At 51.4% G+C, this 25,403-nt stretch overlaps 8 protein-coding genes across 8 annotated transcripts; 5 read left to right on the top strand and 3 right to left on the bottom strand.

The window, feature by feature from the left end:
• Positions 1 to 1,724: 1,724 nt before the first annotated feature.
• CABS01_16049 (DNA repair protein Rad26) lies at positions 1,725 to 4,240 on the top strand (the record flags this gene model as incomplete). Its single annotated transcript, XM_060549381.1, has 2 exons — positions 1,725 to 2,894; positions 2,951 to 4,240. 2 exons carry the CDS (start codon positions 1,725 to 1,727, stop codon positions 4,238 to 4,240), a joined length of 2,460 nt encoding a protein of 819 aa, XP_060390237.1.
• Positions 4,241 to 5,516: 1,276 nt separating this feature from the next.
• On the top strand, positions 5,517 to 7,739 carry CABS01_16050 (formyl transferase; the record flags this gene model as incomplete). The annotated part of the gene is made up of 1 exon (XM_060549382.1): positions 5,517 to 7,739. One exon carries the CDS (start codon positions 5,517 to 5,519, stop codon positions 7,737 to 7,739), a length of 2,223 nt encoding a protein of 740 aa, XP_060390238.1.
• A 3,361-nt stretch (positions 7,740 to 11,100) lies between these two features.
• On the bottom strand, positions 11,101 to 12,625 carry CABS01_16051 (glycosyl hydrolase family 28; the record flags this gene model as incomplete). The annotated part of the gene is made up of 5 exons (XM_060549383.1): positions 11,101 to 11,532; positions 11,589 to 11,788; positions 11,845 to 12,025; positions 12,090 to 12,275; positions 12,335 to 12,625. 5 exons carry the CDS (start codon positions 12,623 to 12,625, stop codon positions 11,101 to 11,103), a joined length of 1,290 nt encoding a protein of 429 aa, XP_060390239.1.
• Positions 12,626 to 15,266: 2,641 nt separating this feature from the next.
• On the top strand, positions 15,267 to 16,032 carry CABS01_16052 (necrosis- and ethylene-inducing protein and ethylene inducing peptide; the record flags this gene model as incomplete). The annotated part of the gene is made up of 2 exons (XM_060549384.1): positions 15,267 to 15,478; positions 15,534 to 16,032. 2 exons carry the CDS (start codon positions 15,267 to 15,269, stop codon positions 16,030 to 16,032), a joined length of 711 nt encoding a protein of 236 aa, XP_060390240.1.
• Positions 16,033 to 16,838: 806 nt separating this feature from the next.
• CABS01_16053 (uncharacterized protein) lies at positions 16,839 to 17,976 on the top strand (the record flags this gene model as incomplete). Its single annotated transcript, XM_060549385.1, has 2 exons — positions 16,839 to 17,487; positions 17,546 to 17,976. The coding sequence occupies 2 exons, from the start codon at positions 16,839 to 16,841 to the stop codon at positions 17,974 to 17,976; spliced, it is 1,080 nt and encodes a 359-aa protein (XP_060390241.1).
• A 263-nt stretch (positions 17,977 to 18,239) lies between these two features.
• On the bottom strand, positions 18,240 to 18,836 carry CABS01_16054 (uncharacterized protein; the record flags this gene model as incomplete). Its single annotated transcript, XM_060549386.1, has 1 exon — positions 18,240 to 18,836. One exon carries the CDS (start codon positions 18,834 to 18,836, stop codon positions 18,240 to 18,242), a length of 597 nt encoding a protein of 198 aa, XP_060390242.1.
• Positions 18,837 to 20,010: 1,174 nt separating this feature from the next.
• Positions 20,011 to 21,143, bottom strand: CABS01_16055 (uncharacterized protein; the record flags this gene model as incomplete). The annotated part of the gene is made up of 3 exons (XM_060549387.1): positions 20,011 to 20,663; positions 20,727 to 20,901; positions 20,976 to 21,143. The coding sequence occupies 3 exons, from the start codon at positions 21,141 to 21,143 to the stop codon at positions 20,011 to 20,013; spliced, it is 996 nt and encodes a 331-aa protein (XP_060390243.1).
• A 1,560-nt stretch (positions 21,144 to 22,703) lies between these two features.
• Positions 22,704 to 25,136, top strand: CABS01_16056 (sulfate permease; the record flags this gene model as incomplete). Its single annotated transcript, XM_060549388.1, has 3 exons — positions 22,704 to 23,158; positions 23,232 to 24,375; positions 24,423 to 25,136. The coding sequence occupies 3 exons, from the start codon at positions 22,704 to 22,706 to the stop codon at positions 25,134 to 25,136; spliced, it is 2,313 nt and encodes a 770-aa protein (XP_060390244.1).
• Between the last annotated feature and the right edge of the window lie 267 nt (positions 25,137 to 25,403).

Here is a 25,403-nt window from a genome sequence, read left to right on the forward strand (position 1 = left end):
CGGTTGAGCTCGGAATCGCAGGTGGTCGTGGGTGACGTGTTGGAGAAGCGGATGGGAGTTGTCGGCGTGGATGGATTTTTTGTTGAACCCGTACGGAGCAAGGTAAGGTAGCGTAGACCTGGGAGGGAACGCAAAGGGCCAAAGGCTGAGCAGAGCAGAAGGGAAGGGCGGAAAGCGGGAAGGCACAGCTGGCGCAGAATCCCCGAGTGGACCCACCTCCTTCCCACGCCTGAAGCGGGCTGCTTCGGCTGTGTCCACGTCCACGGGACTCGGGCTGTTAGGTAGGTAGGTACGCTGCGTTGCTCCTTCCTCCAATTAAGGTACCTAAGTACTTCTATTCTATTATTTGTCTCACTTTTACCTGTACTTTCACGATTTCTATTCTCAAAAGATTTTCTGTTGTTATTTTCCCTCTTAATCGTTATCCCAGTTCCCCAGATGTTCTATCTAGATACCTACCTACAGTCTACGTTACAGATTATCCGTACAGACGCTACGGTGCCAGGGCAGCTGGTCTGGGCGAATGATGACGGTGTAAATTAGCGTAAAAGAGCTACGTCAGGCTCGCATTCTTGGCGGGGGGGAGCAGCCCTGGAGATGGGAATTGGAGTCCGCTCGCATTGCCTGCCCTCATTGCCACCATTCCAGGTTGCCCCCATTGTTCCCCCCCCCCCCCCCCCGAGCGGAGATTAGGTAATCCAGCCGGTCGGCAACACCGCACCTCCCACCAATGCTGAAATGCTGATAGTCCGGATGCCTCATTGGCCAAACCACTTTTTTGCACTGTCGGTTCGGTCTCCGGACTGCAAGTCATCTCCGTTGATCTCTGCATTTCTTTCTTCCCCAATAAATCTATCTGCTAGTTTCTTCGGAAACAGAACAGTCGTGCTTTATTTTACCTCAAGCCAGGCACGGATAGGTGTAAGGCCCCATGCATGAAAGAACCTTTCGCCTCCGAAAGCACAAGCTCCAAGGAGCCCCATGCACACAAGACGCAACGGGTGAAAGGTTCCTTTAGTTCCTTACGCGTATGTTTTGCAGGGCTCCGCTGAAAGGAGGAGCATCATCCTACCTTACCAACCCACCAAAGTTGTTGAGTTGGTCAGCCAAGGGACTTCCTCTCAATACACCATATGCTACGGACGGATAAACACAGTATCTTTGAATGCTTTTCTCGAGGCTCGTGGCTGACGTGGAGCTTGAGATTGGGCAACAAAGTCCGCCGGTATAGCTTATGCCGTCTCCGGTCAAGCCGAGATAGCTATCAATGGGTGGACGCAAGCTGATGTCATCACAGGCCATCCTGTGGCAACCAACGACCTGGCCAAGTCTGGCCAACAGCTTTGGTTTAGGTGCTTTGGGGGGTGAGGCGCGAGCTTCGAAGTTCGTCCGTCTTCTGCTTGACGCTGCATTCGTCCGAGCTCACCAGCCGCAGTCACATGATTGGACTTGAGGTGGTTGTGTGGCTAGTGATCCGGAGATACTCTGTTCCTGCAAGTGCCCAGGTGTGGCTGAGCACGCGCCTCCCTCAACCTGGAGGTCGCGTCTTCCAACGCGTTGAGTCTCACAGTCCTCCAAACACTGATAAGATAAGGAAACGCCCACGGTGCCTGATGGTGGGCTGCCACTATTCCCAACTCCATAACCTTCCACCTCAACCTCTCTGTAAGGTCCGGCCGTCAATGGGCCCATGATGATGAGCAATTTGACGTTCCAAAGCGACCATGGACGAATTCAACGATGACGACTTTGATGATTTGAACGACACCACTCTTCAGGAGCTTGAGAACAACGCCATTCAATTCACACAAGCACAAAGAAAACAGGACTCCCAGTCTCAAACTCTACCTCCGCACCATGACCCTTCCCAAGTCGAGAACTACGATGACTTAGAGTTCGAAGATGACGACCTCGACGATGCCGAAGTCACCAACGAACTTCTACCTCCCGTTACTCGCCCCTCCGTAGACAAGACCATCTCCCAACAACAGCAACAGCAACAGCAACACCAGCATCCGCCCCAGCCGCTTGCAGCCAGGCACCCGCCTCTACCACCTCAACAGAGATGGAATCCTCCACCAGCCCATGCAAATCCTCCGACCCTCTCCTCGCGGCCGCGATACCCTCCCCCCGTGCCAACCTACAACGCCTCTGTAGCCTCACAGCGTTTCCAGCCTGCCCACCCTGCAGCTCCGTATCGACCTCTACCAAGCCAATTTGTCCGACCAGCACCTCCTTCGTCCGCTCGCTTCAATCCCCCGCAATCCCAGTCGCAGTTGCACGCGGCACCCGGTAACGATGTCATTGCAGCGCTCCAGCAACGGCTCAGGGCCCTCGAATCTGAGCTGAACTCTGCACGAGGCGAGGCCTCCATCATACGAACAAATTCAACCAAGGCGGAACAGGATCACGCAGCCGAGGTTGCCCGCCTCAAAAAACAGAATGCCGAACAAGCTGCCAGGCAAGAGAGGGCTGTGGAAGCCGCCATTGCGGCTGAAAGGCAAGCCACCACAGAGTTACAATTCCTCCAAAGGGACATGAAGGATGCTTCGACCCGCCCTCGCCGAAGAGAGAATGCGCCCGTGTCCGCCGCGCCAGCAACCACCACACCTAAGAAGGCTGCCAAAACCTGGGGCGTTGCGGACGGATTTGACGATATGGACATCGCTCCAAGTCCAACCAAGAACAGAGGCAAAACTCGGGACCCCGGACCTGTTGCTATTCCATTGTCGGAGAGGACGCCCACCAAAGGCAAACGGAAACGGCCACCAGTCGATAGTCCCGTCATGGCTCTGGAGACAGACGCCCAAGACGTAATCATGGTTGATGACACAGGGACCACCGCCATTCCAGTCCAGTATCCAGGCCCTGCACCTACTACTCTCCCTTTCGAGGTAATGTTCCTCCACATCACGTATCATCAAAGGATCTGTGGCTAACAGCGTCGTAGTTTCTCCAAGTCATATTAGACCATGGCTCCTTGCATGGGGAACCACCGACTTTTGACATATTATCACGATACGCATACCCGTCCGATCCGACCACGTCTTTTGCATCCTTCATTTTCCAGCATTTGCCTCTCATGGGCACGCCGCTGAATCCGGTCCAACTTCTGGTAGACTTCGCCCGTCTTGTTATCCAGATGTGGAGCCAGTGTTTGAGAGAGAATTTCTTGCGGCCAATTTGGGACCTAGCCTCACTCCTCTCCTTTACTCTGCAGCTCCAGACCATATCAGTGGTCCCGCAGATCGTCAGTGACTTGGTTCCTACGCTGCAACAGTCTATTTATTTAGTTGCAGAAGCTCGATTCAAGAGCCAGGATGGCGATGTGTCGGCAGGGGCAGCCACAGAAACCCTGCAGCAGCACGTCGATACTACGTACATCCTGTCTTTGCTGAACGCCTCTGCCGCAGCTTGCGCTACGACAATGCTCGAAGCAGACGGCGGTGCGCAGACGAGACAAGCCGAATTTTGGCAGCTGATCACTCTTGATCTAGTTCTCATCCTTCTCACCCCCAAACAACAGCTGGACGACATCATTGGCATGCTTGATATGCTGTGCACTTCTACCCTCCCAGATTCCCTTGGCCCCATCATCCCAGGCAAAGACGCCGACCTAGCTGCTAGAATGATCATCGACAAGGTTTCTCTCAACCTAGTCGACTTACCTAGAGCAGTGTCGTCTGTAAGCCAGAAGCACGCAGTAAGATTCGCAGTCTTACGAACACTCATGGCCTTTACCCGTACCCCGTATGGAGCACGACAGGTCGCGGGCCACGTCAGTGTCATACCCCGGTTAGTCACAGCTCTGGGCGAGCTTGTCGATGTTTTGTACGACCTTTCGGACCCCGTAGTGGATACCTCCAGTGGCGGTCTCTCCCCTTCACACATGAACTTGGCCGTGGGTACTACCCCGGACGATCGCCGCGATGGTGTAAACGACTTGGACGACGGCCGAAGTGGCGTCTCCTTGTTGGTATCTCAGATCATTCTGCTTCTCCATACCATGGTAACAGATCCGCAGACGGCCAACGTCGCAAACATCCTCTCAAAGCTCTCCATGTCCCACGGCGGCTCTCAACGGTACATCCTTTCCTTGTCACGACTTAACTTTGCAGAAGAAGATTTGGTCTATGAGAGCGCGATGGACGCGGATACTGTTGATCGAGCTCATGAGTTATTGGAGATTGCCGTGACCCCTGACGAGGGCGATAGTATCGCCATTTCGTTTGGGGTCTGAACAGCAAGTACCTCTCCGTCCAAAGGCGCAATCACATTTCTAGACGGCTTGTTATCCGTAGATACTTTACCTTAATAAGGTAGTTCACCTACCCCAAGTGGCATCGGTCATTTTGGAACTCGCAGTATCCGGATGCCAGGACCCTGGGCTCACTTCTCAACGACAACGAATGCAGGTATGCCAAGGGCGCCCTAACATCGTACTCGCGTTCGTTTAGTACGAAGGCAATCAGCAAATGTATCATCACATCGGCCGTCGCTGTCACATCAAACTAGTGCCGTTCTACTCTGTTCCTAGAGACTGAAGCGGCGAACACACGATCGAGAATATGGAGAGTCATGCATCACGTCGCCGCGATCTGATTTGCAGGACCCTTTAGAGACCATCGGACTGATTAGGAATCGTCTCCAAACTTTCTTCGATTATGGAAACTCGGCCGAGAAACGTGGACCACAAGCTTCACATTACCCCCAGGAGGGCCGTGCTCGGCTGTATGGAGAAGATCACATCCCCTTATTGACTGGATGCCGTGAAAGCCACACCACGAGAGATGCTCGGACCCCGTGGACTAAGAGTTACTCGATTCGGATGTGCTGATCCCCAAGCTCTGCGATGGCGTCGAAACAGATCGTTTACTGTACTGCATAGCTTTGTTCAGTTGAGCGTCGCTGACTAGAGATGGTGACTGGACGCGCTAGTCAGGCAAAGCCTTTGCTCTTCAGCTTAGCGCCTACCAGTCATCGCCCAATTCAGCGCGCGCCCCTGAGTCAAGAGGAAGCATCTCGTCCGATAAAGCAGCCACTTGGGATGGTTCGTCCAAACCACGCCTGGGTCCGAGCCCGGTTCGTCCGGTCTGGCGTGAAGGCGTGGGTCCAAGTCGAAGCTAGGATGACAACAACAACAATACCACGGTCACTTTCGCGGGACTCGAGGTAGGCGGATCGGAGTCAAAGACCACCACTCAGCAAGACAAGCGGGGTGCATTGAACATGGCATGGTTTTTTATGGCAAGCGCCAGGAGGCGACCGTTAAACTTTCATGTCGCACATGGCCGGTCAGGAACGGGTGGTGGGCAGAAGCCACTTGTGCATCTCACAAGCTGAAGTCTCCGATGGAGGAACCCCTCCTCCTGAAGACCCCTCGCACCCCATCATGAACAGCATATATGATGCGACTTGATCGCACGTCCTCGCAAGTAAATAAGGAGCCCACACTCTCTGTTACTTCTCTTCTCCAAGTTGCTGTGCTGCTATTGTCTCAGTCCAACGCCGTCACGATGCATATTCTCTTCTTTTGTACCGCGCACAACTCGCTTTCACAGCGTCTATATGTGGCGCTGTCAAAGTCCCATACAATCACCATCGAATATGCCCTCTCAGACGATGTCATGATCGAGGCGGCCAAGCTTGCCAAACCTCATCTCATTGTCTGCCCTTTCCTCACAGCCCGTGTTCCAAAAGAAATTTACGAAAACTTCCTCACCCTGATCGTTCACCCTGGTCCCCCTGGAGACGCCGGTCCAAGTGCCTTGGACTGGGTGCTCATGGGTGATGATGGGACAGAGGCCGATCCCGATACTCTCCTCCAAAAAGGCTCCTGGAGCGAGTCTGGCCGACCATACTGGGGGGTCACTGTCCTTCAAGCTGTGGAAGAGTTCGATGCCGGGCCAGTTTGGGCCTTTGAGCAGTTCCCTTTGCAGATTGACTCGCCAGCTGTCACGAAGTCGAGCCTTTACCGTGGTCCCGTTACACGAGCTGCACTTACAGCCACGCTTGCAGCCATTGAAAGAATACAAACGGCATCTGTCCAAGCTGCTTCGCCATACACTCCACCCCCGTCGCCCGGATTTGAGAAGTTCGCCCCGCATCATGTCACTCCGCTACTCCGAGCAAACCCTGCCTACCGCGACGCCTCTGTCACACTGCAGAAAGCTTTCCTCGGCGGAGTAACACGTCATCGGCCACTTCTCAAGGCGGCCCAACGCGACTTCAACATTCAGTCACACACGGCTCGGGAAATATCCCGGAGGATTCGATGCTCGGACTCTCAGCCAGGCTGTCTTACCAAGTTATTTGGCCCGGGCCTCTATGTTTATGGCGGCAACATCGAAGAAGGCAATGATCTCACTGCCCACACTCCACCTGGCAAAGTTGTAGCTTGCCGGGATGACGCCGTTTGCGTTGCGACTTGCGACAAGAAGGCCATCTGGATCACTCACATTCGTCGTGTGAAGAAGAAGACCGACACGATGCTATGGCCAAAGGTACCTGCTGTCTCAGGCCTGAGAGAGTTGGGCATCCTCGACAGCGACGCCGTCACAGAAAATCGCATATCCAGGGCGACGATCGATTGGTCCCGAGCTTCACACGGTACCCAGCAGGACATATCAGTTGACTTCCAGACATTCACCAATGCTAAGCGGGTCGCTTTCCTCTACTTCAACTTCTACAACGGCGCCATGAGTACAGATCAGTGCTCCCGCATGATTGACGCCCTTGACTTTATCGCATCCACTCATGTCGTGGAACGACCACTCAGCGCTCTTGTGCTCATGGGGGGTGACGGATACTTTAGCAACGGTATTGCATTAAACGTTATCGAGGCTGCTGCGGACCCGGCGCTTGAGTCTTGGCTCAACATCAACCGCATTGATGACGTTGTGCACTACCTCCTTCACGAATTCCCATCACGGAACATTCTTACCGTTGCTGGCATCAGAGGCAATTGTGCAGCGGGCGGCGTTGCCATGGCTGCCGCATGCGACATTGTGCTTGCTGGCTCCGAGGTCGTTCTCAACCCAGCCTACCGTGCGATCGGCCTGCACGGTTCGGAATATCATTCCCTGTCCTACACCGGACGTTGTGGCTCAGCCGGAGCGACCAAGCTGCTGCGTGACATGACACCGCTATCACCAGCTGAAGCTCGGAGGATGGGCTTGGTCGACCACACTATTCCCGGCAATGGGGCGCTCCTCGAAACCCGCATGCGGAACCTCGTCAAGTCCATGGTCTCTTCCGACAAGAAGCTAGCGCCGGGGTCTTGGAAATGCAACGTGAACGTCACGCCCGCAGGCCTGGCGTCTGCTCGTGCCGAGGAGCTGGGACAGATGTCGAAAGACTTCTGGAGCGCCAGGTCGTCCAGATATCACCTTCGCCGTCGCGACTTTGTGCGTAAAGTGAAAGCAGTCAAGACACCACTACGGTTCGCGACACACAGGCGTGGCTTGGGGGAGCTCGACGAAGAGGAGGCTAATGATTTCGACGATGTCACCGTTTATGAGCGCAAGGCCAGAGCAGTACTGTTGGCTGACCAGCTGAAGGAGTACGTCGAGAGCATGGCTACGAAACCTCCACGAAGGGATACGAGTGCAGACAAGGTCAAGGCCCTCCGTCGTCAAAAGTCTTGTGTTGAAATCGTACGCAAGCCGGAGGTGACGCAGGACCTGACGCCCGTATACTCGTGCTACTACGAGGTGACGGGAACATTAGGATTCTCATGAGATCTTCATCGACTGTCTTTTCTAAGAGCCGGCGTTACTATCATGTTGAAATATTTTCACTCAATCTGCTACTCTCTTGTGACGACTGCAAAGGTTTCGTCTGTACGAATAATACAAAATTAATTTACACGTTTAAGCTCAGAAAGTTGTTCTCAGCATCTCACTCTCGCTCACATGCAGCTAGTTGAACGACGCCGAATATCTGCAACCATCACGAACACCACACCAAAACATTGCCAGGTTTGGCATGCTGGTTCAAGTGACTGGCTGGAGTCTAGAATTCTAGCCAAGCCCCTATCACTTCTCAGACGCTAATGGTACAAAAGTTCCCGAACGGCCTAAAGCTCGCTCCCATTTCATGGCGTTGGTGGACTCCCCCCATTTGAGGCTGAGCTAGAAGTCGTTTTGATCTAGTGACCGTTCAAATGCAAGTTTTTCTTTCCTGAGTCCCTCACTTGTCAACTTTCTTTTTGTGCAAGCCAAAAACGTCCAGTCACAGCCGCAGGCTTGAAATCGTCTGATTCTCTCGTGGAACAGCCCAGGCCTTTGGTCCCGGGAACGCACGCTACCATTCCGTTACCGAGTCCGCGGCTTCGAGGTCATACGATAGGCTACGTTTTACACCGGTCAGGTCATCGAGCCCGACATGGTGGGGTCAGCTTCCGAGGGATGGGCAGTACACGGGTGCCGGATCCGGGTAGATGTGGGGTGTCATGCCGAATAGGAGCCGTTTTGCTATCAATCCTGCGAGTCACGAGTTGAAGTCTCCCATGGCCCCAAGAGGGTCTTCCAAGAGGACCGTTCTTCACTAGAGTTGTTTCGTATGCCCTATGTCTTTGGGCTAATTTTCGCAACAAGATCCGGAGCTGCCGCTCGCGTGCTTGCTTTTAGTCTATTGGTGTGTTGCCCTGGAACAGTCTCTCCTGGTACCCACGTGTTCAGCCGAACAAACTGTCAAGCAAATCAAGACACTGTGGATGGTGAGGCCACAGGCAGCTCAAAGTTCACATGCAAAGGCACCATGACTTATGCGAGGATCGGATGATTGGTCTCAAGAATAATGTATGGACGTTTCGACGTCTATACAATATGCCCCTAAACTAAAATTGATGCAATGATGCAGTTGAACGCTTACTACCTGCAGGATGCACTGAGTACGCCCCACGAGGCCTAGGCTTTTCACGAGGAAAACTATGAGAGGAATGGACGTAAAAACTGGGCGCCCCCACCTCGTATTGCAACCATTCACGAGGAATGATGCTATTACTACCTCCCCATGGAACTCTGAATCTACGTGTGGAAGCAAGGTAGAATGCCCAATGAGTGCTGATCATGGGTTATGTCTCTCTTCTCGTGGCACCATCGCATAATTCAGTCACAGCAATCCTGAAGTTTTCTCGTTGTCTATAGGTAGGCGGAAGCGGCAGGAATGCAAACCGGTATCCAAGAGACAGCAAAAGAATTGCCAGTCATGTTTCATGCCGCGCTATTTCTGCAATGCCTATGCAGATGAAATGTCTGAAATCGGGTCTTTCAAATGTGACCTCCACCGGAGTGGTTCATCACCTACCTCACTTACATACACAATTCCGCTTTGCTAGGTAGTATCTCAAACTTCTCTGGTGTCCCATTATCAAGGTCAAGGAACTGGATTCGTTCAGTTTCGACTCAGTCTAGTTTGTTTGTGCGGGTCTTGAACCTGCCGGATCCTCCAACTAAGGTAGTCCCCGATCTAAGGTACCCGACATTCCTTCACGCTATTCTAGGACATGGTCAGTGTGTAATAGAACTCGGTTGCACGTGTGATCCTTGAAGACCGCGGCGGATCACAGGGGGTATGGCGCTGGAAGATATGTCTATCGACCGATAAATGAAGGCGACGAAACACACCCGCTCCAGCATTGCCACCATGGTATTCGCCGGGTTTCCTCTCCAAGGTCCACAACCTGACCGCCGTTGATCCTCCAAGCCAATACCTTTGGCACACTCAGTGAAGTCATAGTGACAATTCTCGTCTTTCGGTCGTTAAGAGGTAGATCAATAGATCGAAATCGAGATCAGGCGGCGTTCTATTGAAAGATCTCTTCCCGTAGGGGCTCTTTTGCGCTTCACTCACGAGCATGCTTCTTCCTAAATGTAACAGAGCAGGTCAAGCCGTTAGAACCATAGCAACCACGCGGTATTATGGGAAGACGGGGGATACGGCCCGCAACTTGCACGCACGAATCCCATATTCCCCAACCCCACCAATGCTCCCGTTCCACGGACAGAGCAACAAGTGAAACGCCCGTCGCAGAACGGGCTAGTCCAAAGACACCAAGCCCAGGTCGGTCTATTATTTTCTGCATCAGCCATTCATGACATCATCAACAGAACGTGTGAGACTTCCTTTCCGTCCCTGGTTCAATGGTGCCAGCGGCCGCCAGTCACATCGCGATTTACTATCTTGAAGGTGTAGATCATGGCGCTAAAGGACCAAGCTTTGCGGAGATCCCACACCACCCGCATTACAGAAAGCGGCATTCAGATCCGATTGTGGGGGTTTGGAACTTGGGGAAGCCAATTGGGGGTTTGTTGCTTATCTGGATGGATCGCCGAAATGGCTTCAGCTTTTCGAGGGTGAGGATGATCTGGGGAATCTGGGGGATAAGTAGAGGCAGGCCCCGCAGCTCTCTTGAAACGGTGCGATGCCGAATCCGAACTCCCAATAATTACCTATCACATCAAAACCACCTGCAATGAATGAGTTTAACATCAAGAGTGGCCGACGAGTGTCATTTGGAAGAGGTGGAGCTGGTAACATACGTGAGCTTCTCCTGGTTCGTGATGACTATTACCCTTCGCTGACATGCACCTCCCCAGGTCATTACGCAGATGCCAGACTAGTTGAAGAGGAGCTATCTGTAGGAGTGCGGCGACGAAGTAGTGTTTGGAGTACTTCGTCGTCAGACTCGTCACACAAAGGGTTAAGTCTCGTCCATAGCGTACGAGATGTATTCAGGAGGAAATCACTAGATGACACTCCCGAGGAATCTCTAGCCGATGGAACTAGGAGGAAAAGTACGCACTGATCAGTCGTGGATAACGGATTGCGATGCGAGCTTTTTAAATACTCTCAGACACTCAGCAGGCATGAATTAAATAAGGTTGGATTATGGTTTGTTCGATAAAGACAGCGATGTTATCACAAAGGTCATGGGGCTTCGACAAGGAATATGGAGTCAGCCTCATTAAGTCAATTTGGCAAAGAGGGCTTTGAGATTGTACGATATTACATGATCAAAGGAGCTTTAGAACATGCCTAAGCCGCGTACAGTATGATATTGATGTCGCGCGAGACAACATGGCCCGCAGTCCTCTCTCAACACCCCGGCAGCCCGGACACGGTATCGGCCAATGTCCACCGGCCTGTACAGCTAGTAGTTGTGCCATTGCCAGCGATCAGATCAACATTCCGAAAACTGATATCGTGACAAGGAAACCTCTGGCTACAAGTCAGGCTGACCCGGTTGGTCGCTCCAGAGAGCGTCCCGGTGATGTTAGCGAAGACGACATTGGATATTTCCATGTTACTGGTCCCAGCGAATGACCCGTTATCACCATTGTTTTGGTAAAATGAAGGGGCATTATTAACCCTCTCATACTGAACGTTCGAGAAGATTACGTTGTGGATTCGGCCCCAGCCACCGCCACGGGATTCTCCTGCGCTTTCATAGCCATCTTGAGGCACAAGTTCGCCGATCCATGTTTTGAGATAAATTCCGTAGCGCAGATCCACCGGTCCCCGTTTGAGCTGAGGCTTTATTTTAGTCATGGAGTTTGAAAGGGCTATGGACATGTCGTGCTCACCGTTAAGTCGTCCATGGCAATGTCCTCCACGCTTGAGTCCTCGAGATACTGACCCAAGCTTCCAATCGCAATGCCGTTACCACCATTGCAGGTAACGCCTTCCAAGGTTACGTTGTACGAGCGGGGTTTGATGGCAACGCAGTCATCTCCGCCGGTGTAGTTGAAGCCCTTGACACGAACATTCTTTACATCCATGGTGTCTGCATAATTCTCGTCAGTACTTCACATAGATCATCTCAGCATAATCGCCACCTACCAAAGCCATCCGTATTTTGAACCCAATTATATCTCGAGGGTGCCTTTGTAGAAGTAGCATTGACAGATATATTCTCGAAATAGATGTCCGTTCCGTTCATGATGTTGTAGGCCCAGAACTGGGGCTGCCTGATGTAGAAATTCTTGACTGTCACATCGCTGACGTTCCAGAGCACGAATGGCTAACAAGAAACATTAGCTCAGTACCTTATTCAGTGATTATCGTGGTAAATTGGGAATCAATACCATAGGACGGCCTTCAACTGTTGTACCCTTTTCAGCGGTATACCATGCGTCTCCGTTTCCGTGGATACCGCCAGTTCCATGACCATTGATATGGATGCCATCCCCTGACAACACGAAGCCAGCGCGGTGATTTTGAAAGAAAACAAAATACCCAACGGATCTCCAGAAATCAATGTTGTCCGAAAACTATCAAGGTCAGCTTTGGGCGGAACTGATGAACTCGGGCTTGGGCGTTATCTTTTTACAGTCCATTCTCCCCGCCATTGGATGTTCACGTCATGGACGATGGGGTTAAGCTTTCGATCAATCCAGTAGTTCTCATCCTCAGGAAAGATGATGGTTCCAGATGTCCCGCAGATATTGAATGCTTCCAAGATATTGTCCACGTCGCTGACTTGGTCGCCATTGGCAAACACAGTACATTGAGGTCGTCCTAGGACATCGGTAACTGCAATTCCGGCGGCTTTGGTGACATTGATGAATCCAAAAAGTAGGATGAAGAGCAGATTGAAAGTCGTTGGAGCGAATGAAGCCATGATATGGTGATCTCGAGCATCGAGTTCATGTGGCTACTGTATAATTCAGCGGCATTAACCAAAAGTCGACTGCAATTTATATCACTTCAAGTCTGGTCAGTATCGCTTCATCCACGATTCATCCCTCATCATCTGCAGCTGCGATGCACTTAGTTGCTCCTGCTAGTGCCTGCTCTCGCCATCGATGATACGCCGAAGTCCATTTGTTACCCCGAGATCACGAAGACGGCACTTCAATCATCTCCCAGCTCGTCAATAGATCTTGGGGATTTACATTGGAAGTTTGCCAAAATCGAGCGAAGACTGCATAACTCGGCCAATTTCTTCAAATATGCACCAATCCAGTCACGCACTTGACAACAGGTAAGGATTCCTTCCGTCTAGGGCCTGCAACCCTCCGTCACCAAGACTGCCCGGCTAGCCAACCTGCCCTACTGCTGATCGCTTCCCCGAAACCCCGCATATCGCGCACATCCTGATTCCATACGTCGGGATATTGGTCCCGTTCGGTAGTATTTGTGACGACAGCAAAAAGCATCGCGAATTGATGGACCTTATTTGCCTAGGTAGGGAAACTTTTTAGAAAAAGGAAAAGAAAAAAAAGAAGAAGAAGAAACCTTGGTTCTAAGGATTAGAGTTGTCTAGGAACCTTCTTGCATTGACCTGGAGAGAGTAGTTATCCTCGAGAGTAATTGGCCGTCCGTTTTAGCTGAGTTTCCAACCCCTACATTCGACATTGATGCTTAAGAACGTTCAAGGTGATTTGTACATGTAGGATTCCAAGTGAGGAGTTTCCCGACAGAGTCTAGATGCATGAAAGCATTGCGACTGGGAGGTCCAGCGCAGCAATCAAACTTTGGATGATTTTCGATCGTTTTCCCCCTCAGCGTATGTTGTTGTTTACTTTCAAATCGCACACATGGAATCCAAGGCCTACATACACACTATAGAGGGGACCAACGTCATAGATGCTAGCCTGAATGATCTCGGTCGAGCTGTCCCACGCGATATCGACTCGATAAACATCCATTATCCGCGGGAAACTGACGAAGTACTGTTTCCACCAGCGGTGCAGCCCTTGAGACTTCACCTCCATGATCAATACGCTATCGCGCCATCGCAATCTTTCACGCTGACGTATGGGGCTGACTAGGTCTGCATCCGCGGCGAATGTTCGTGCGATGACAGCTAGCTCGCGGTCATCTCTGACCCGATACTAAGGTATTAGTGCATGCATCTCACATCACGAACTTGTAGCTGAGGCCATTTCTTGTCTGTGGAGGCATTTACGGCGAGTTGCGGATCCGAAGGCCGATGTCGTACTTTGATCCAACCTGATCGGGCCTTTTCCATATTAGACAGCAAAGTCTGATATGCCGCAAAAGAAGAAGTGTGCATCCTCCGGCTCCTACAGATTTCCGAGCGCATTCTCTCCGAGCACACTAACAATACATCAGGGTACAGATTAGGATGATCCGCTTCATCCGACCGTCGATCACCAAAACAGGTTCATCATTGTTGATACAGCATGACTGGAACATGTGGATAAGCCAAGGTCAACCCTGAATCCAAATTTAACAAATGGAGACTTGGAACATGGTTTATTTACGCTTTAGTAGAAGCTTTTGAGCAATTACCCACACATATACCATTTTAGACAGGTCCCCGTTGCAAGTTCCGATTTTCGTTATTTACGACTCAGTCTAGCGGCTGATTCCTAGACCACCTCAAGTCGAGGTGTCTTCCGAGACGGCGATAGCTCTGTCGACTCAAGAAGAGCAAACTTTTGATTCTTCAACTAGACCCAGATCGCATGCGGACTTGGATTAAAGATAATCGGGTGGAGGTGTCAGAAGAAGCTTCGTAATATACCTTGGACCAACTGTGGAATCATCGGCAGCGAAACCTCAGCAAGAGATTCAAAAACGGGGCCAACGTCCTCTCACGGCTTTATTCGCAGAACCCTGCAAGAGCAAAGGTCAAGCAAAGGTTGGTGAAAAGTTCCATGCATCGGGTCATGCTGAAAAAGGAGTCACATTCCGTGCCTCCACCCAGAATAAGAGATCGTACTCAGGCTTACCAATTTAACACGATCAGTGACGTTGGGAAAGTTTGAATAAGTAGGAAACCTCCATCGTGACATTGAAGCCCCTTATTATAGCATCATTCAGGTGAAGCCTCCCGGATCCACCTCAGGAGAGCCTTTCGTAGACCCGAAACAAAGCCGAATGGAATCTTTTTCGTGACAACACTTTCTTTCGTGATAGTGACAGGAAGGCGTCTTAGATATTTCGGGCCGTCTGTTTATCTGGTCCACAATATGATTCTCTTAGAGAATAGCATCGTACGATACAGACTAGTAGTTGAGAATGTTGAGTTATCTCGTATGTTAGCAAAGTCCGTCGGGACCACGGAACTTCGTCGAATTTGAGAAGCTTTTCGACTTAATGAGAAGCTTTCGAATTAAAGGCAAAGGAGATATCCGGCGTATCTCAATGTCTATATAAGAAGACCAGTCGCTCGCCTGACATTCAGCAGCATTCTATGTGCAGACACTCATCGGTTCATTCGTCCAACATACTAACCTTACTTGAACTCTTACCAACTCTGATCTTGCAAACGCATGCGCCTGTATCTTAAAATGCAGTCTAACATCATTATCTCCCTTCTTGCCCTTGTTGGCAGTGGTCTTTGTGACTGGCCTGCTCCGGGAACTGTCGCCCACGACTCTCTCAACCCTGTGGTCGATACTCTTGGCCCCAATGGAAACGTTATCAAGAAGTTTCAGCCGCTGCTGCACATTGCCCATGGCTGCCAGCCCTATCCCGCTGTGAACAAGAACAACCAGATCAGGTACGTAGCTTGTGCCAAAGTTTTGTGTTTTCAGACATACTGACAGAGAGGGAAGCGGTGGTTTGCAGCATACTGGAACTACCTCGGGAGGATGTAAGGACGGCAACAAAGGGCAGACCTACGCCCGTTCCATGACTCTGAATGGAAAATTCGGCATCATGTATGCTTGGTACTGGCCCAAGGATCAGCCAGCTGATGGGAATGTTGTAGGCGGCCACCGTCACGACTGGGAGACTTCGGTCGTCTGGCTTGATTCTGCTTCAGTCAATACTGCTACCATCACGGGTGGCGCCTGTTCTGGACATGGCAAGTTCAAGTTGACCAGCAACCCTCAAAGAAGCAGCAACAACGTCAAAGTCGAATATTACACCCAGGGTGGTTTGGACCATGAGTTGCAGTTTACGAACACCGTGGGCCGAACATACTGGATCTGGGACTGGGATGCCATGGAGCCTATCGTCCAAAGCGCTCTGAACAAGGGAGACTTCAAGAAGGCAAACTGTCCGTTCAACGACAACCACTTTGAAACAAACATGCGCGCCGCCTATGTCTAAGCAACTCGGCGTCGCGTGAGATTAGGGCATTAGAAGGACTCGCTGATGTCGGTCTCTTGGAACGTTGAACTATTCACACTTGGAACTAGCTCAGATACCTTACAATACACTCTGATGTCACTCTCAGTGTCTTTTCGCGCTATTGCAGTGACTCGTGGCAAAAAAAGGCCCCTATATATAATGACCTCTAATCAATGATCGTTTCTTCCGCTTGTTTAACCGTATGCGTCTAAGACGCGTTGTGTCTGACGATATTGCGCGCATGTGCCAACGCTTGCGGTGAGACTTGAATTTTACAGAAATAAGAGCGTGATGTGACTCTTATTCCAAGCTTGGTTTCTATATATAAATCATTCTAGATGACATGTGTCATCTGACCATACCGTTGACCAGTGTCTTAGCTGCTTACCATACTGTTGTGAGTAATCCGATCCTTGCTTCTTATCCTTAAGCTGGCACCTTTCGGTTTGTGCCCAACTACTATGTTTAATGACGAGAACAATTGTATGAACCTGATAGCCTTGGGAAATTTCATGGGACCATTAAAGTGCTTTGCTAGCATGGTGGGAGACTGAGCCCCAGCTCTGGGCAGATTTCTCGTTTCAGACTCGTCCACGGACCGTGATCCTAGCTACGCACGTGGGCAACCTATGCTGACATAGCAAAGTTAAAAGATTAGATCTGAAACCTTCTGGGGCTTCACGTTGAGGCATGACATCGAGAAAATTAATGACCTGCTGCAAACCGTTGCGTGGTTTACTTCGTGATCTTCAGGCATAGACAAAGATCCGCGTATGCACTCCAATATGTCCATCCGCCGCGAAATCGACAAAGATGGAGATCTCATTCTTGTGCTCAGCCGGCTGGGCATAGACGATGCCGATGTTGCCGAAGATAGCGAAGATGGTGTAGACGCCGATGCGAAGCTCCTAGAATACGAGCAATTACAGAACAAGGAAGTAAGGGTATCTTCGAAGGTTCTGATGCTGAACTCGCCAGTCTTCAAGGTAATGCTGGGAGGCAAATTCAAAGAAGGCACAGAATTGGCCAAGAGCACCGGACTCTCACTTCCGTACAGCCTTGATCTCCCGGATGACGATGCCGAGTCCATGTCTATTCTGAGCCAGATTCTTCACAACGCCTATGTTACCGAGAGACCAAAACCCATCGGCCTGGCGAGACTTGCTTTCGTGAGCGACAAGTATGAATGCACCGGGGCATTTAAGTACTGCGGAATGGTATGGATCAGGGATTGGCTCTCAGACTACGATGAAAATGTGCCGCCAATGGCAGACCTTTGTCACCTCTTGGTCTTTTCATATGTCATAGACCTCCCCCTCGAATTCTCAGAGTTATCGTGGAGAGTCTTCCTCCACCACGAAGGACCAATTTCGAGAGGCTCGGAGCAAGTCAAGGTATTGGCAGATCATCCTCTGCTGAGGCATGACATCATCCGTAAGTAACCTTGTTCACGGGGCTCATGTGGAGGATCATCTTGACGTTGATTATTCAGGATGTTTGGAGGCGAAAAGACACGAATGCTGCAACTCATTCTACAAGGGTCTCGTTAGCCCCATGACTTGGACGTGGGACATATCTCAAAACCCTTGTGTGAGATCCGCCAAAGCACTGGCGTCGTATATCGAGACTCTCCGAAAGTCCAACATTCTGCCAAAAGACATCGACTTTGCGACTCACAAATTCTGCAACCTGCTCAACACGGCAGTTGATCTTCCCAAGATCACGATGATGGATTTCTCGTGCATACGGGAGGTTGGGGTTTGTGGCTGCCGCTCGAATAAGTACGCCAACCGCAACTTGTCGTATGAAGTTGAAAAGGAGGCAGCCAAGATCATCCAGCAAAGACGGGTGTTTAACTGCCTGGATTGTTTGAAAAGCGACGGTGCATCTGGGAAGCAGAGGTCATGTTGTATTCCTCATTAACCACCAAAGCAAAATTAATAAAAGTCCTTGAACTGTAGCATAGGAAGAAAAGGTAGTACTCGCGCAAGAAGATGCTGAATGAGGTAAGTTGCTTTATGAGAAATAACCGGACACAGAAAGTTTGCCTCCAGAATGAGTGAAATCATCTTTTTTCAACTATTTGAGATTACTACTATCAACCTGTGGCTACGTCATGGTCGATTTGCCTCCTCACATGGTCATTAGGAGTTTGTCTACTTCGGCACCTTGTTTGCTACTTCAACTCAGCTATGAGTTAAACCCCAAGTAACAAACAGCATCTTCTGATTGTTGTAACACTGCACAGTCCCTTGCAGCCCGAGCTTTCCATTCTGTGCCATGACACCATATCTCGTCGTGTAGAAGCGGATATCGTTCGTGCCAACGTTCATAGGGCTAGCCGCGCTGCCAGAATCGGCATATCTGACGGCAAAGCTGCAAGTTCCGGAGCTCACTACAGTAGCCCATCCGTTGGAAGAGAAGTCTCCGGGCTGCAAAGTCCAAAATCCATTCTGACTGCTGAGAGAGCTGGCGAGTGCCTGGCAGTCTGCTGCCAGCGGAGCGGAAGCTGAGAAATCTGTCGCTGGGTCCTCGGCCATCTCTCCGCACCACTCGTCTCTACCGGAAGAGAAGGGGAATCTTTTTGATAGGCGAACTGGCCGTGTACCTTCTGATCCCTGGGTGAACTTGGTGTTGCGGTTCATGCGTATTGTTGAAGTAGTGCCATCGGCGTTGGTGAATGTGCGAGGGACCATGAGCTCAAAATCCTGTACCGATGCATTTGCTACTGAGAGCAAGCCAAGGGTGACGAGGCCAAGTATGGACTTGGCTGAGATGTGCATTGTGATGTAATTAAATGAGTCGAAATTTCCTGTCGCGAGGTTGCTGTGTTGAAAAGAAGTTCGTCAAGAACAAGCAGTTGAGTCTTGGCTTTGATTTGAGCTTTATTTGAGTTGGTTATTGGAGTAGGAGCGAGAATTGATTGATGGTACTCCGAAGATCGAAACAAGGGAAAACAACATGGGAACAGGCTCTCTTATATTAACATAATGACTAGCAAACAAATGCCCTCGTGGACAAAGGCAAAAGGAGTGAAGGGACGGGTTGCGCCGAATCGCTGCGCGTGATTCATTCCCTGCAACTTGATGATTGCTGCCAATGGCCGTGCCTGATTCAGTCGAGCTTACGAGAAATCAGCTCGGTGATGAGCGCGGGGTCCAAAAACGCCAAGTGATTCGCTCTGAGATGTTTGACAAAGCCATGGCCCCCGATGCTTTATGAGAGGGCCCCGCATTGCGACCGCATTGCGGGCATAGCGAACTCGATATGTGAAGTTGATCGGGGGCGGTCTCGCGATGCTGTTGGGCAAAAGAGTTTACGTGATGGTTCTGAGTGTGATAGTGACGGGAAACGGCCCCCGGGAGAGCGGGGATTGGCACCGGAAGCGCCCAGGGCGGACGTGACATTAATGCGGCACATGTGTGCCCTGTGGGGACCAGCCAATGACAACGCTGTACCGTCATGTTGGTTTGGTTTAAGGATCTGCAAGCGTCCCCAGCTAGAGTGATGAGAGCTAGATTCGTGCATGAAATCAAAGTGATGATTCGGGGCCCCTGATTCGAAAGCCCTCGATTCAGGTCGGGGCCGTCGGAGACTTTGGGGTTCTCTAGGCGAAGGCCGCATGGTTGCTCGCAGTTGGGGGTTGCACACTATTTGTTATGACCAGTAAGACGAACTTTCACATTTCTTCGCAAGGACGGCTTTTTCGAGGTATCGACTCGGACCTAACCTCTTCTTCCGTTGCGAAGTGGAGGCTGAGGTAGGCATACAGGAAAACATTATTGACCCTTCGTCAGGGGCAGATCCATGATAAGTGCCATCGCGCGATCAGGCAGTCGGTGAGGAAACCCTCGATTGCTACCTGCCCATCAGGCCACCTCAGTTTGGAAACAAACCCCCCTCTCCCACAGCTTGTACTTGGTTCGACCTCGTCCGAGTCCAGTGAGACAGTATCGGTCAGGCAAGGGCACGGGCAACGTCGGCCTCCAGATTTGATACTGCCTGTCTAACGGCATCCATTCCACTCATGTCGTCTTCAATGAACCTCGTCGCTTCGTAGAGGTGGGGCTGTCCCTCAGCAAGGAAGAGCTTCACCTTGCTATCGCCGAGACAATGAACCATGTGAGTGCTCACAGAGAGGTCAACATCTTCATCAGCGTCACCCTGTATGATGGTCGTGGGTGGCCACGCCGCAGCTCTACTCTCTCCCATCTCACTTTCGGCCCATTCGTAGCCTGGGTCAATTTCACCCACAAGATTGAGAAACTCGTTGCGGTAAAGGTAGTAGTCATAGAGACATCCTCGGGGGAACTCATCGCAGTTGCCATCATCTGAGATGGGGAGTGGAGGCAATACAAATGCGGTATTCTTGGCGCCATCAGGAAGGATCTTCTCAACATGGAAGACCTGTGGATTATTTGCGGATGTCACTCCTATAGATACCGGTGCGGATAAGTGGTGGCTCATTTGTGCTTCGGTTATGGGTTCCGGTGTAAGTAAGACTGAGGAACTGAAGAATGGATGACGGAAAGTAGTGATACCGGTGATTGATAACAGAGCAAGGGGAGTCGGGTGGAGGTGATGGGCCGTCAGAGAGGCAATGAAGAAACCTAGGGCTCAAGTCATCAGGGCCTCGATGAAGACTTCAGGCGACGTGGTGATGAGCCTCTTACCCGCACTTGATCCACCTACAATCACTTTTCGATTTGGGGCAAGTTCATTTGTGATTGCCCAACGCAGGGCAAAGGAGTAAGCGTCAGTGGCATCATGGAGCAGACCTGAAGCTTTGGCCTGGGGAAGCATCCGATAGCTCGCACTGATGAGAGTCCATTGATTCTTGAAGCAGACCTAGTGTGGTAAGGTCAGCTACCATTGTCGGATGAGGAAGCACGGGTGGTTGTTCATGAAGATGAAGGGCTCACCTGTACAAGCCAAGGCGGAACACATTCTCTGGAACCGCTCACGAGGCCACCTGAGTGGAAGTACAGGAAGACGGGAGCTATGAGTGGATAATCAGCACAGGAATACACATCGCACTCGAGCGGGATCGTGCGTTGTGAAAACACAAGAGTGGTCTTGTTCAACGACATGGTGTCAAGGTGCATCAACGGTTGAAGAATCTCGGGAGTGGGAATGAGAAGCTCAGCTGAGATCGTGGAGGATGAGTGAGTGATGGCCGTGCCAGTAAGGCGATGGGAAGCAGGTCATGATGGGTGGTGCTCATGACGAGTATCATGAGATTCAAGGGCGTGAGATGTGATAGGATGATTTGATGCAATGGATGCGTCCCTTTGGCGGGGGATCTGCTCATGTCACCTTGGGCATTTCACAATAAGAGGGAGCTTCAGTCCAGCCACATGAGGTGAGAGCTGCACCAGCCACAGATGGCTTATGTACAGCGTAGCGCACGAGCCACAGCTTCTCTTTTGCCGATCGGCTGGAGTTCTGGAGACAACAGGCGGGAAGCACCGCATTGGCACTGAAGATGTGCAGGAGCAGGAGGAGGGGCCGAGGGCAATGAGTGGACTGGCGGAGTACAAGACCTTGGCTTCCACCTTACTCCGTACCTACTCACGTAATCAGTCACTTTCCAGGGCGGTGAGCAGGTAGATGCCAAATCAGGACTAGCAGTGTTGTTTGCCGCGGGATGGTTTTGCCGGTATGCCGTCCTCACCGTATTACGGCATTCCCTCTCGGTGGAAGGATGCCACTGGATGCCACTGACCGCTGGCGTTCCTAAGCCGGGAATGGACATGGCAATCAGTACGTAACCGCAGACAAACACATCCCGGTCGGTTCTGCCCGTAGACCATACTGCGTACGGATACAGTTAGGTAGGGAAGGTGGGAAAGGTTGTATCGTCGAATCGAGTTCCGCTGACACACAACTTTGAAGAGCCCCAACGCATTGATGTCACTCCGATCCTTGGACCTTGGGGCAATTGCGGAACTGGAATCCTAATCCTTGCAGAAAACATTCACCGACCATTTCGTTCCCTCGTTCCCAGGCGACCCTTTGCCTTCGGGGCCCTTTGGTGCTAGTTACCTAGCTCCCAGTCCACAAACCACAGTACGCTCGCCTCTTTCTACGTCGCGAGCCACAACACCTCCAATCTCTCTCGTCGCAATTGTTTGACCAACGAGTCAGCCTTGCTGTGACAAATTTTCCTATCATGGTGCAGCCTGGCATTGCTCCAACAAACTGATACTCGGCATTTCTATCCCCATCGCCGTCTTTTCCGTCCCGAATCTCGTCCTTCCGTCTCTACCCGCCGGCAACATTTGTGACCTACCTAGACTCGAGACGACTGCAACCTCTCGTCACATCCAAACAACAACACCAACAAGATCAGTGTTACGCCCTGTGTATACGCATACGCATAATCCCGAAGAATCTCCAAATCGATCTAAATCCCAAGATCCAGTCTCGCTTAAGCTCACCCCCGCCAATCTCATCCGAGCCTCTCTCCAGCGCTCTTCCTCTCTCCCGCCCCTCGCCGCATGAACCTGTAACGTCATCTTGTTTGGGGGTACGAAAAAATGTCAGGTAGCCGACCACAACCGAGTCGCAGTCCTTCTTCGCAAACAACACAAACAACGCAGACAACACATCGCCCAGCGAATCCCAGCGGTTTGCGCCAGAGCTACACCATGGGCTCTCCCATCCAATCCCCAAGCTCTCTCGGCGGCGAGTCCGAATACTTGAGCACTCGCGAGGATGCCACTCCGCTAGCAACCCCTCTTCCTCACGACAACGAAACTCGCGATCCTCCTCGCGCCGGTTCCAGCCTCAACCGACCGAACACATTTCCCCCGAGCGAGTCGACGAGCCTCTTGCAGAATGTACTCATCGATCACCCGCCAGCTAACAGCTACCCAAATGGTACATTCTCGCCGCGACCCGCCAGCCCTGCTGGTAGCATGGATCCCGAGTTTGACAGAGCATCCTCCTCGGCGTCCGAGATCCCAATATTGGACCCTGTGTTGACCGCAATCACGGGCGACGACCACTGGAGGAAGCGATTTGTCAGGAAGATCAAGAGCAGGAAGATGCACTCCTCGAGAACTCTGGCAGAGCAGGCCGGCTTCAAGGATACCGTTTGGATGTGAGCAGGACCTGGGCCCCGAGTTTTTCACCGCTCAAATCTGCTTTGCCTGCTAACTCTGCTTGTTTTCCAGGTATCTTTCGTACTACATCCCTCTCTTGACTTGGCTGCCGCAGTACCAATGGTCGTATCTGAAGGGAGACCTGGTTGCAGCTTTGACGCTCGCCTCCCTCTACCTACCTATGGCTTTGTCTCTCGCTGACAACCTCGCACATGTCCCTCCTATCAATGGACTGTATGCCTTCGTCTTCAACCCATTCGTATACGCTGTTTTCGGCAGCGCGCCTCAGATGGTAGTTGGTCCGGAAGCTGCTGGTTCTTTGTTGGTCGGGTCTGTGGTCAGAGGCAGCATCGACCATGACAAGAGCGATGAGTACAATGCAGAGGTCCAAGCTAAGATCTGTGGTGTTGTTGCGGGTATGGCTGGTGCTACTGTCTTTCTTGCGGGTCTGGCCCGCCTGGGATTCCTCGACAGCGTTCTCAGCAAGCCGTTCCTGCGCGGTTTCATCTCTGCAATTGGCTTCGTTATTGCGGTTGACCAGTCTATTCCCGAGCTTGGTCTTGCCAAGTATGCGGCAGAAATGGGTGTGGGCCACGGAAGCAGCATGGACAAGTTAGAGTTCATCTTCAGCTCGTTCGACCATGTTCACAAGCTTACCTTCATTGTGGCCGGAGTCAGCTTCGTAATCATGATGACTATGAGAGAGCTCAAGAAACACATGGTGCCCAAGTATCCGGGGGTTGCGTACATTCCTGATCGTTTCTTCGTTGTCGTCATCGCCGCACTTCTCTCTTGGCACTTCGACTGGGAGAGCAAGGGAGTCGAGATTCTTGGGCCGGTTAAGGCGGCTTCGGGTCATCTTTTCCAATTCAGATGGCCCTTCCAGACTTCTCACATGGAGCATGTTCGTGAAGCAATGGGCACATCCTTCCTGATTGCGCTTCTGGGATTCTTCGAATCATCCGTTGCCGCGAAAAGCTTGAGCAGCTCCGATAGCCCTCACGGGATTCAGCTGAGCCCCAACAGAGAACTTGTTGCTCTGGGCGCCGCCAACATTGTTGGAGCTTGCTTCATGAGCTTACCCGCCTTTGGTGGATATGGTAGAAGCAAACTGAACAAGCAGACCGGCGGCAAGACTCCGATGAGCTCCATCTTCCTCAGCTTGATTACGCTTCTTGCCGTCTTCTTCCTGTTGCCGTACTTTTACTACCTTCCCGTAAGTTGTCACTTCCCACAAGTAGGTCCATCATCTAACATTCTCAGAAACCGGTCCTGTCATCCATGATCACCGTTGTAGCCTGGTCCCTCCTCGAGGAGGCTCCGCACGACATTGCTTTCTTCTTCAAGATTCGAGGCTGGACTGAACTGGGACTGATGCTCATCATCTTCGTGTCGACAATTTTCTACTCGCTCACCCTCGGCATGGCTATCGGCGTTGGTCTGTCTCTGCTTCAGGTCATCAAGCACTCGACTCGGCCCCGCATTCAGATTCTGGGACGCATTCCCGGCACGCAGCGCTTCGAGAACGCCGAGCTGAACCCCGACAGGCTAGAGTTTGTGGAAGGCTGCCTGATTGTCAAGATTCCCGAACCTTTGACTTTTGCCAACACTGGAGAGCTCAAGGCACGTCTTCGTAGACTGGAGCTTTACGGCACGAGCATGGCGCATCCTGCGCTGCCGAGACTGCGCGGCGAGCAACACAACAAGAATGTCATTTTCGATATCCACGGTGTCACCTCACTAGACGGATCGGGCACGCAGGTGTTGCTGGAGATTGTTAGCGGGTATAGAGAGCGTGGTGTTAGAGTGTTCTTCAGCCGCGGCCCTACCAACCCGCGCCATCACATCTGGAGACTCTTGAGACAGGCAGGCATCATAGATCTGGTCGGCGGAGAGTCACACTTCGTGACGGATGTCCAGGAAGCCTTGAAGCTGACCGAGTACGAGACTAGCATCAGCGAAGTCGCGAATGCTTGAGAGAGAAAAAGAGGCGCAAGTCAATCAATTCTTACCGTCAAGTGCGCGCGGGGTTGGTTTGTACATATGGTAGAATGCGGCGTCGTTTTTGGTAACCAGCATTTTTGGAGCGAGGAAAGGCGTTCCGACATTCAGTTCTTGCAGGATATCTGTTCGTCTTACGAAGCGTACTTTATGCTTAATGATTCGCAACGCAACGACTACGTTATGGATACGTTTATAGAAATTTTATATAAAAAGCGGCGTGGTTGTTTTCCAAACTTCTTC

This window comes from Colletotrichum abscissum (genome assembly GCF_030869225.1).
Source record: "Colletotrichum abscissum strain IMI 504890 chromosome Unknown Scaffold_80.1, whole genome shotgun sequence".
NCBI classification, from domain to species: Eukaryota; Fungi; Ascomycota; class Sordariomycetes; order Glomerellales; family Glomerellaceae; genus Colletotrichum; species Colletotrichum abscissum.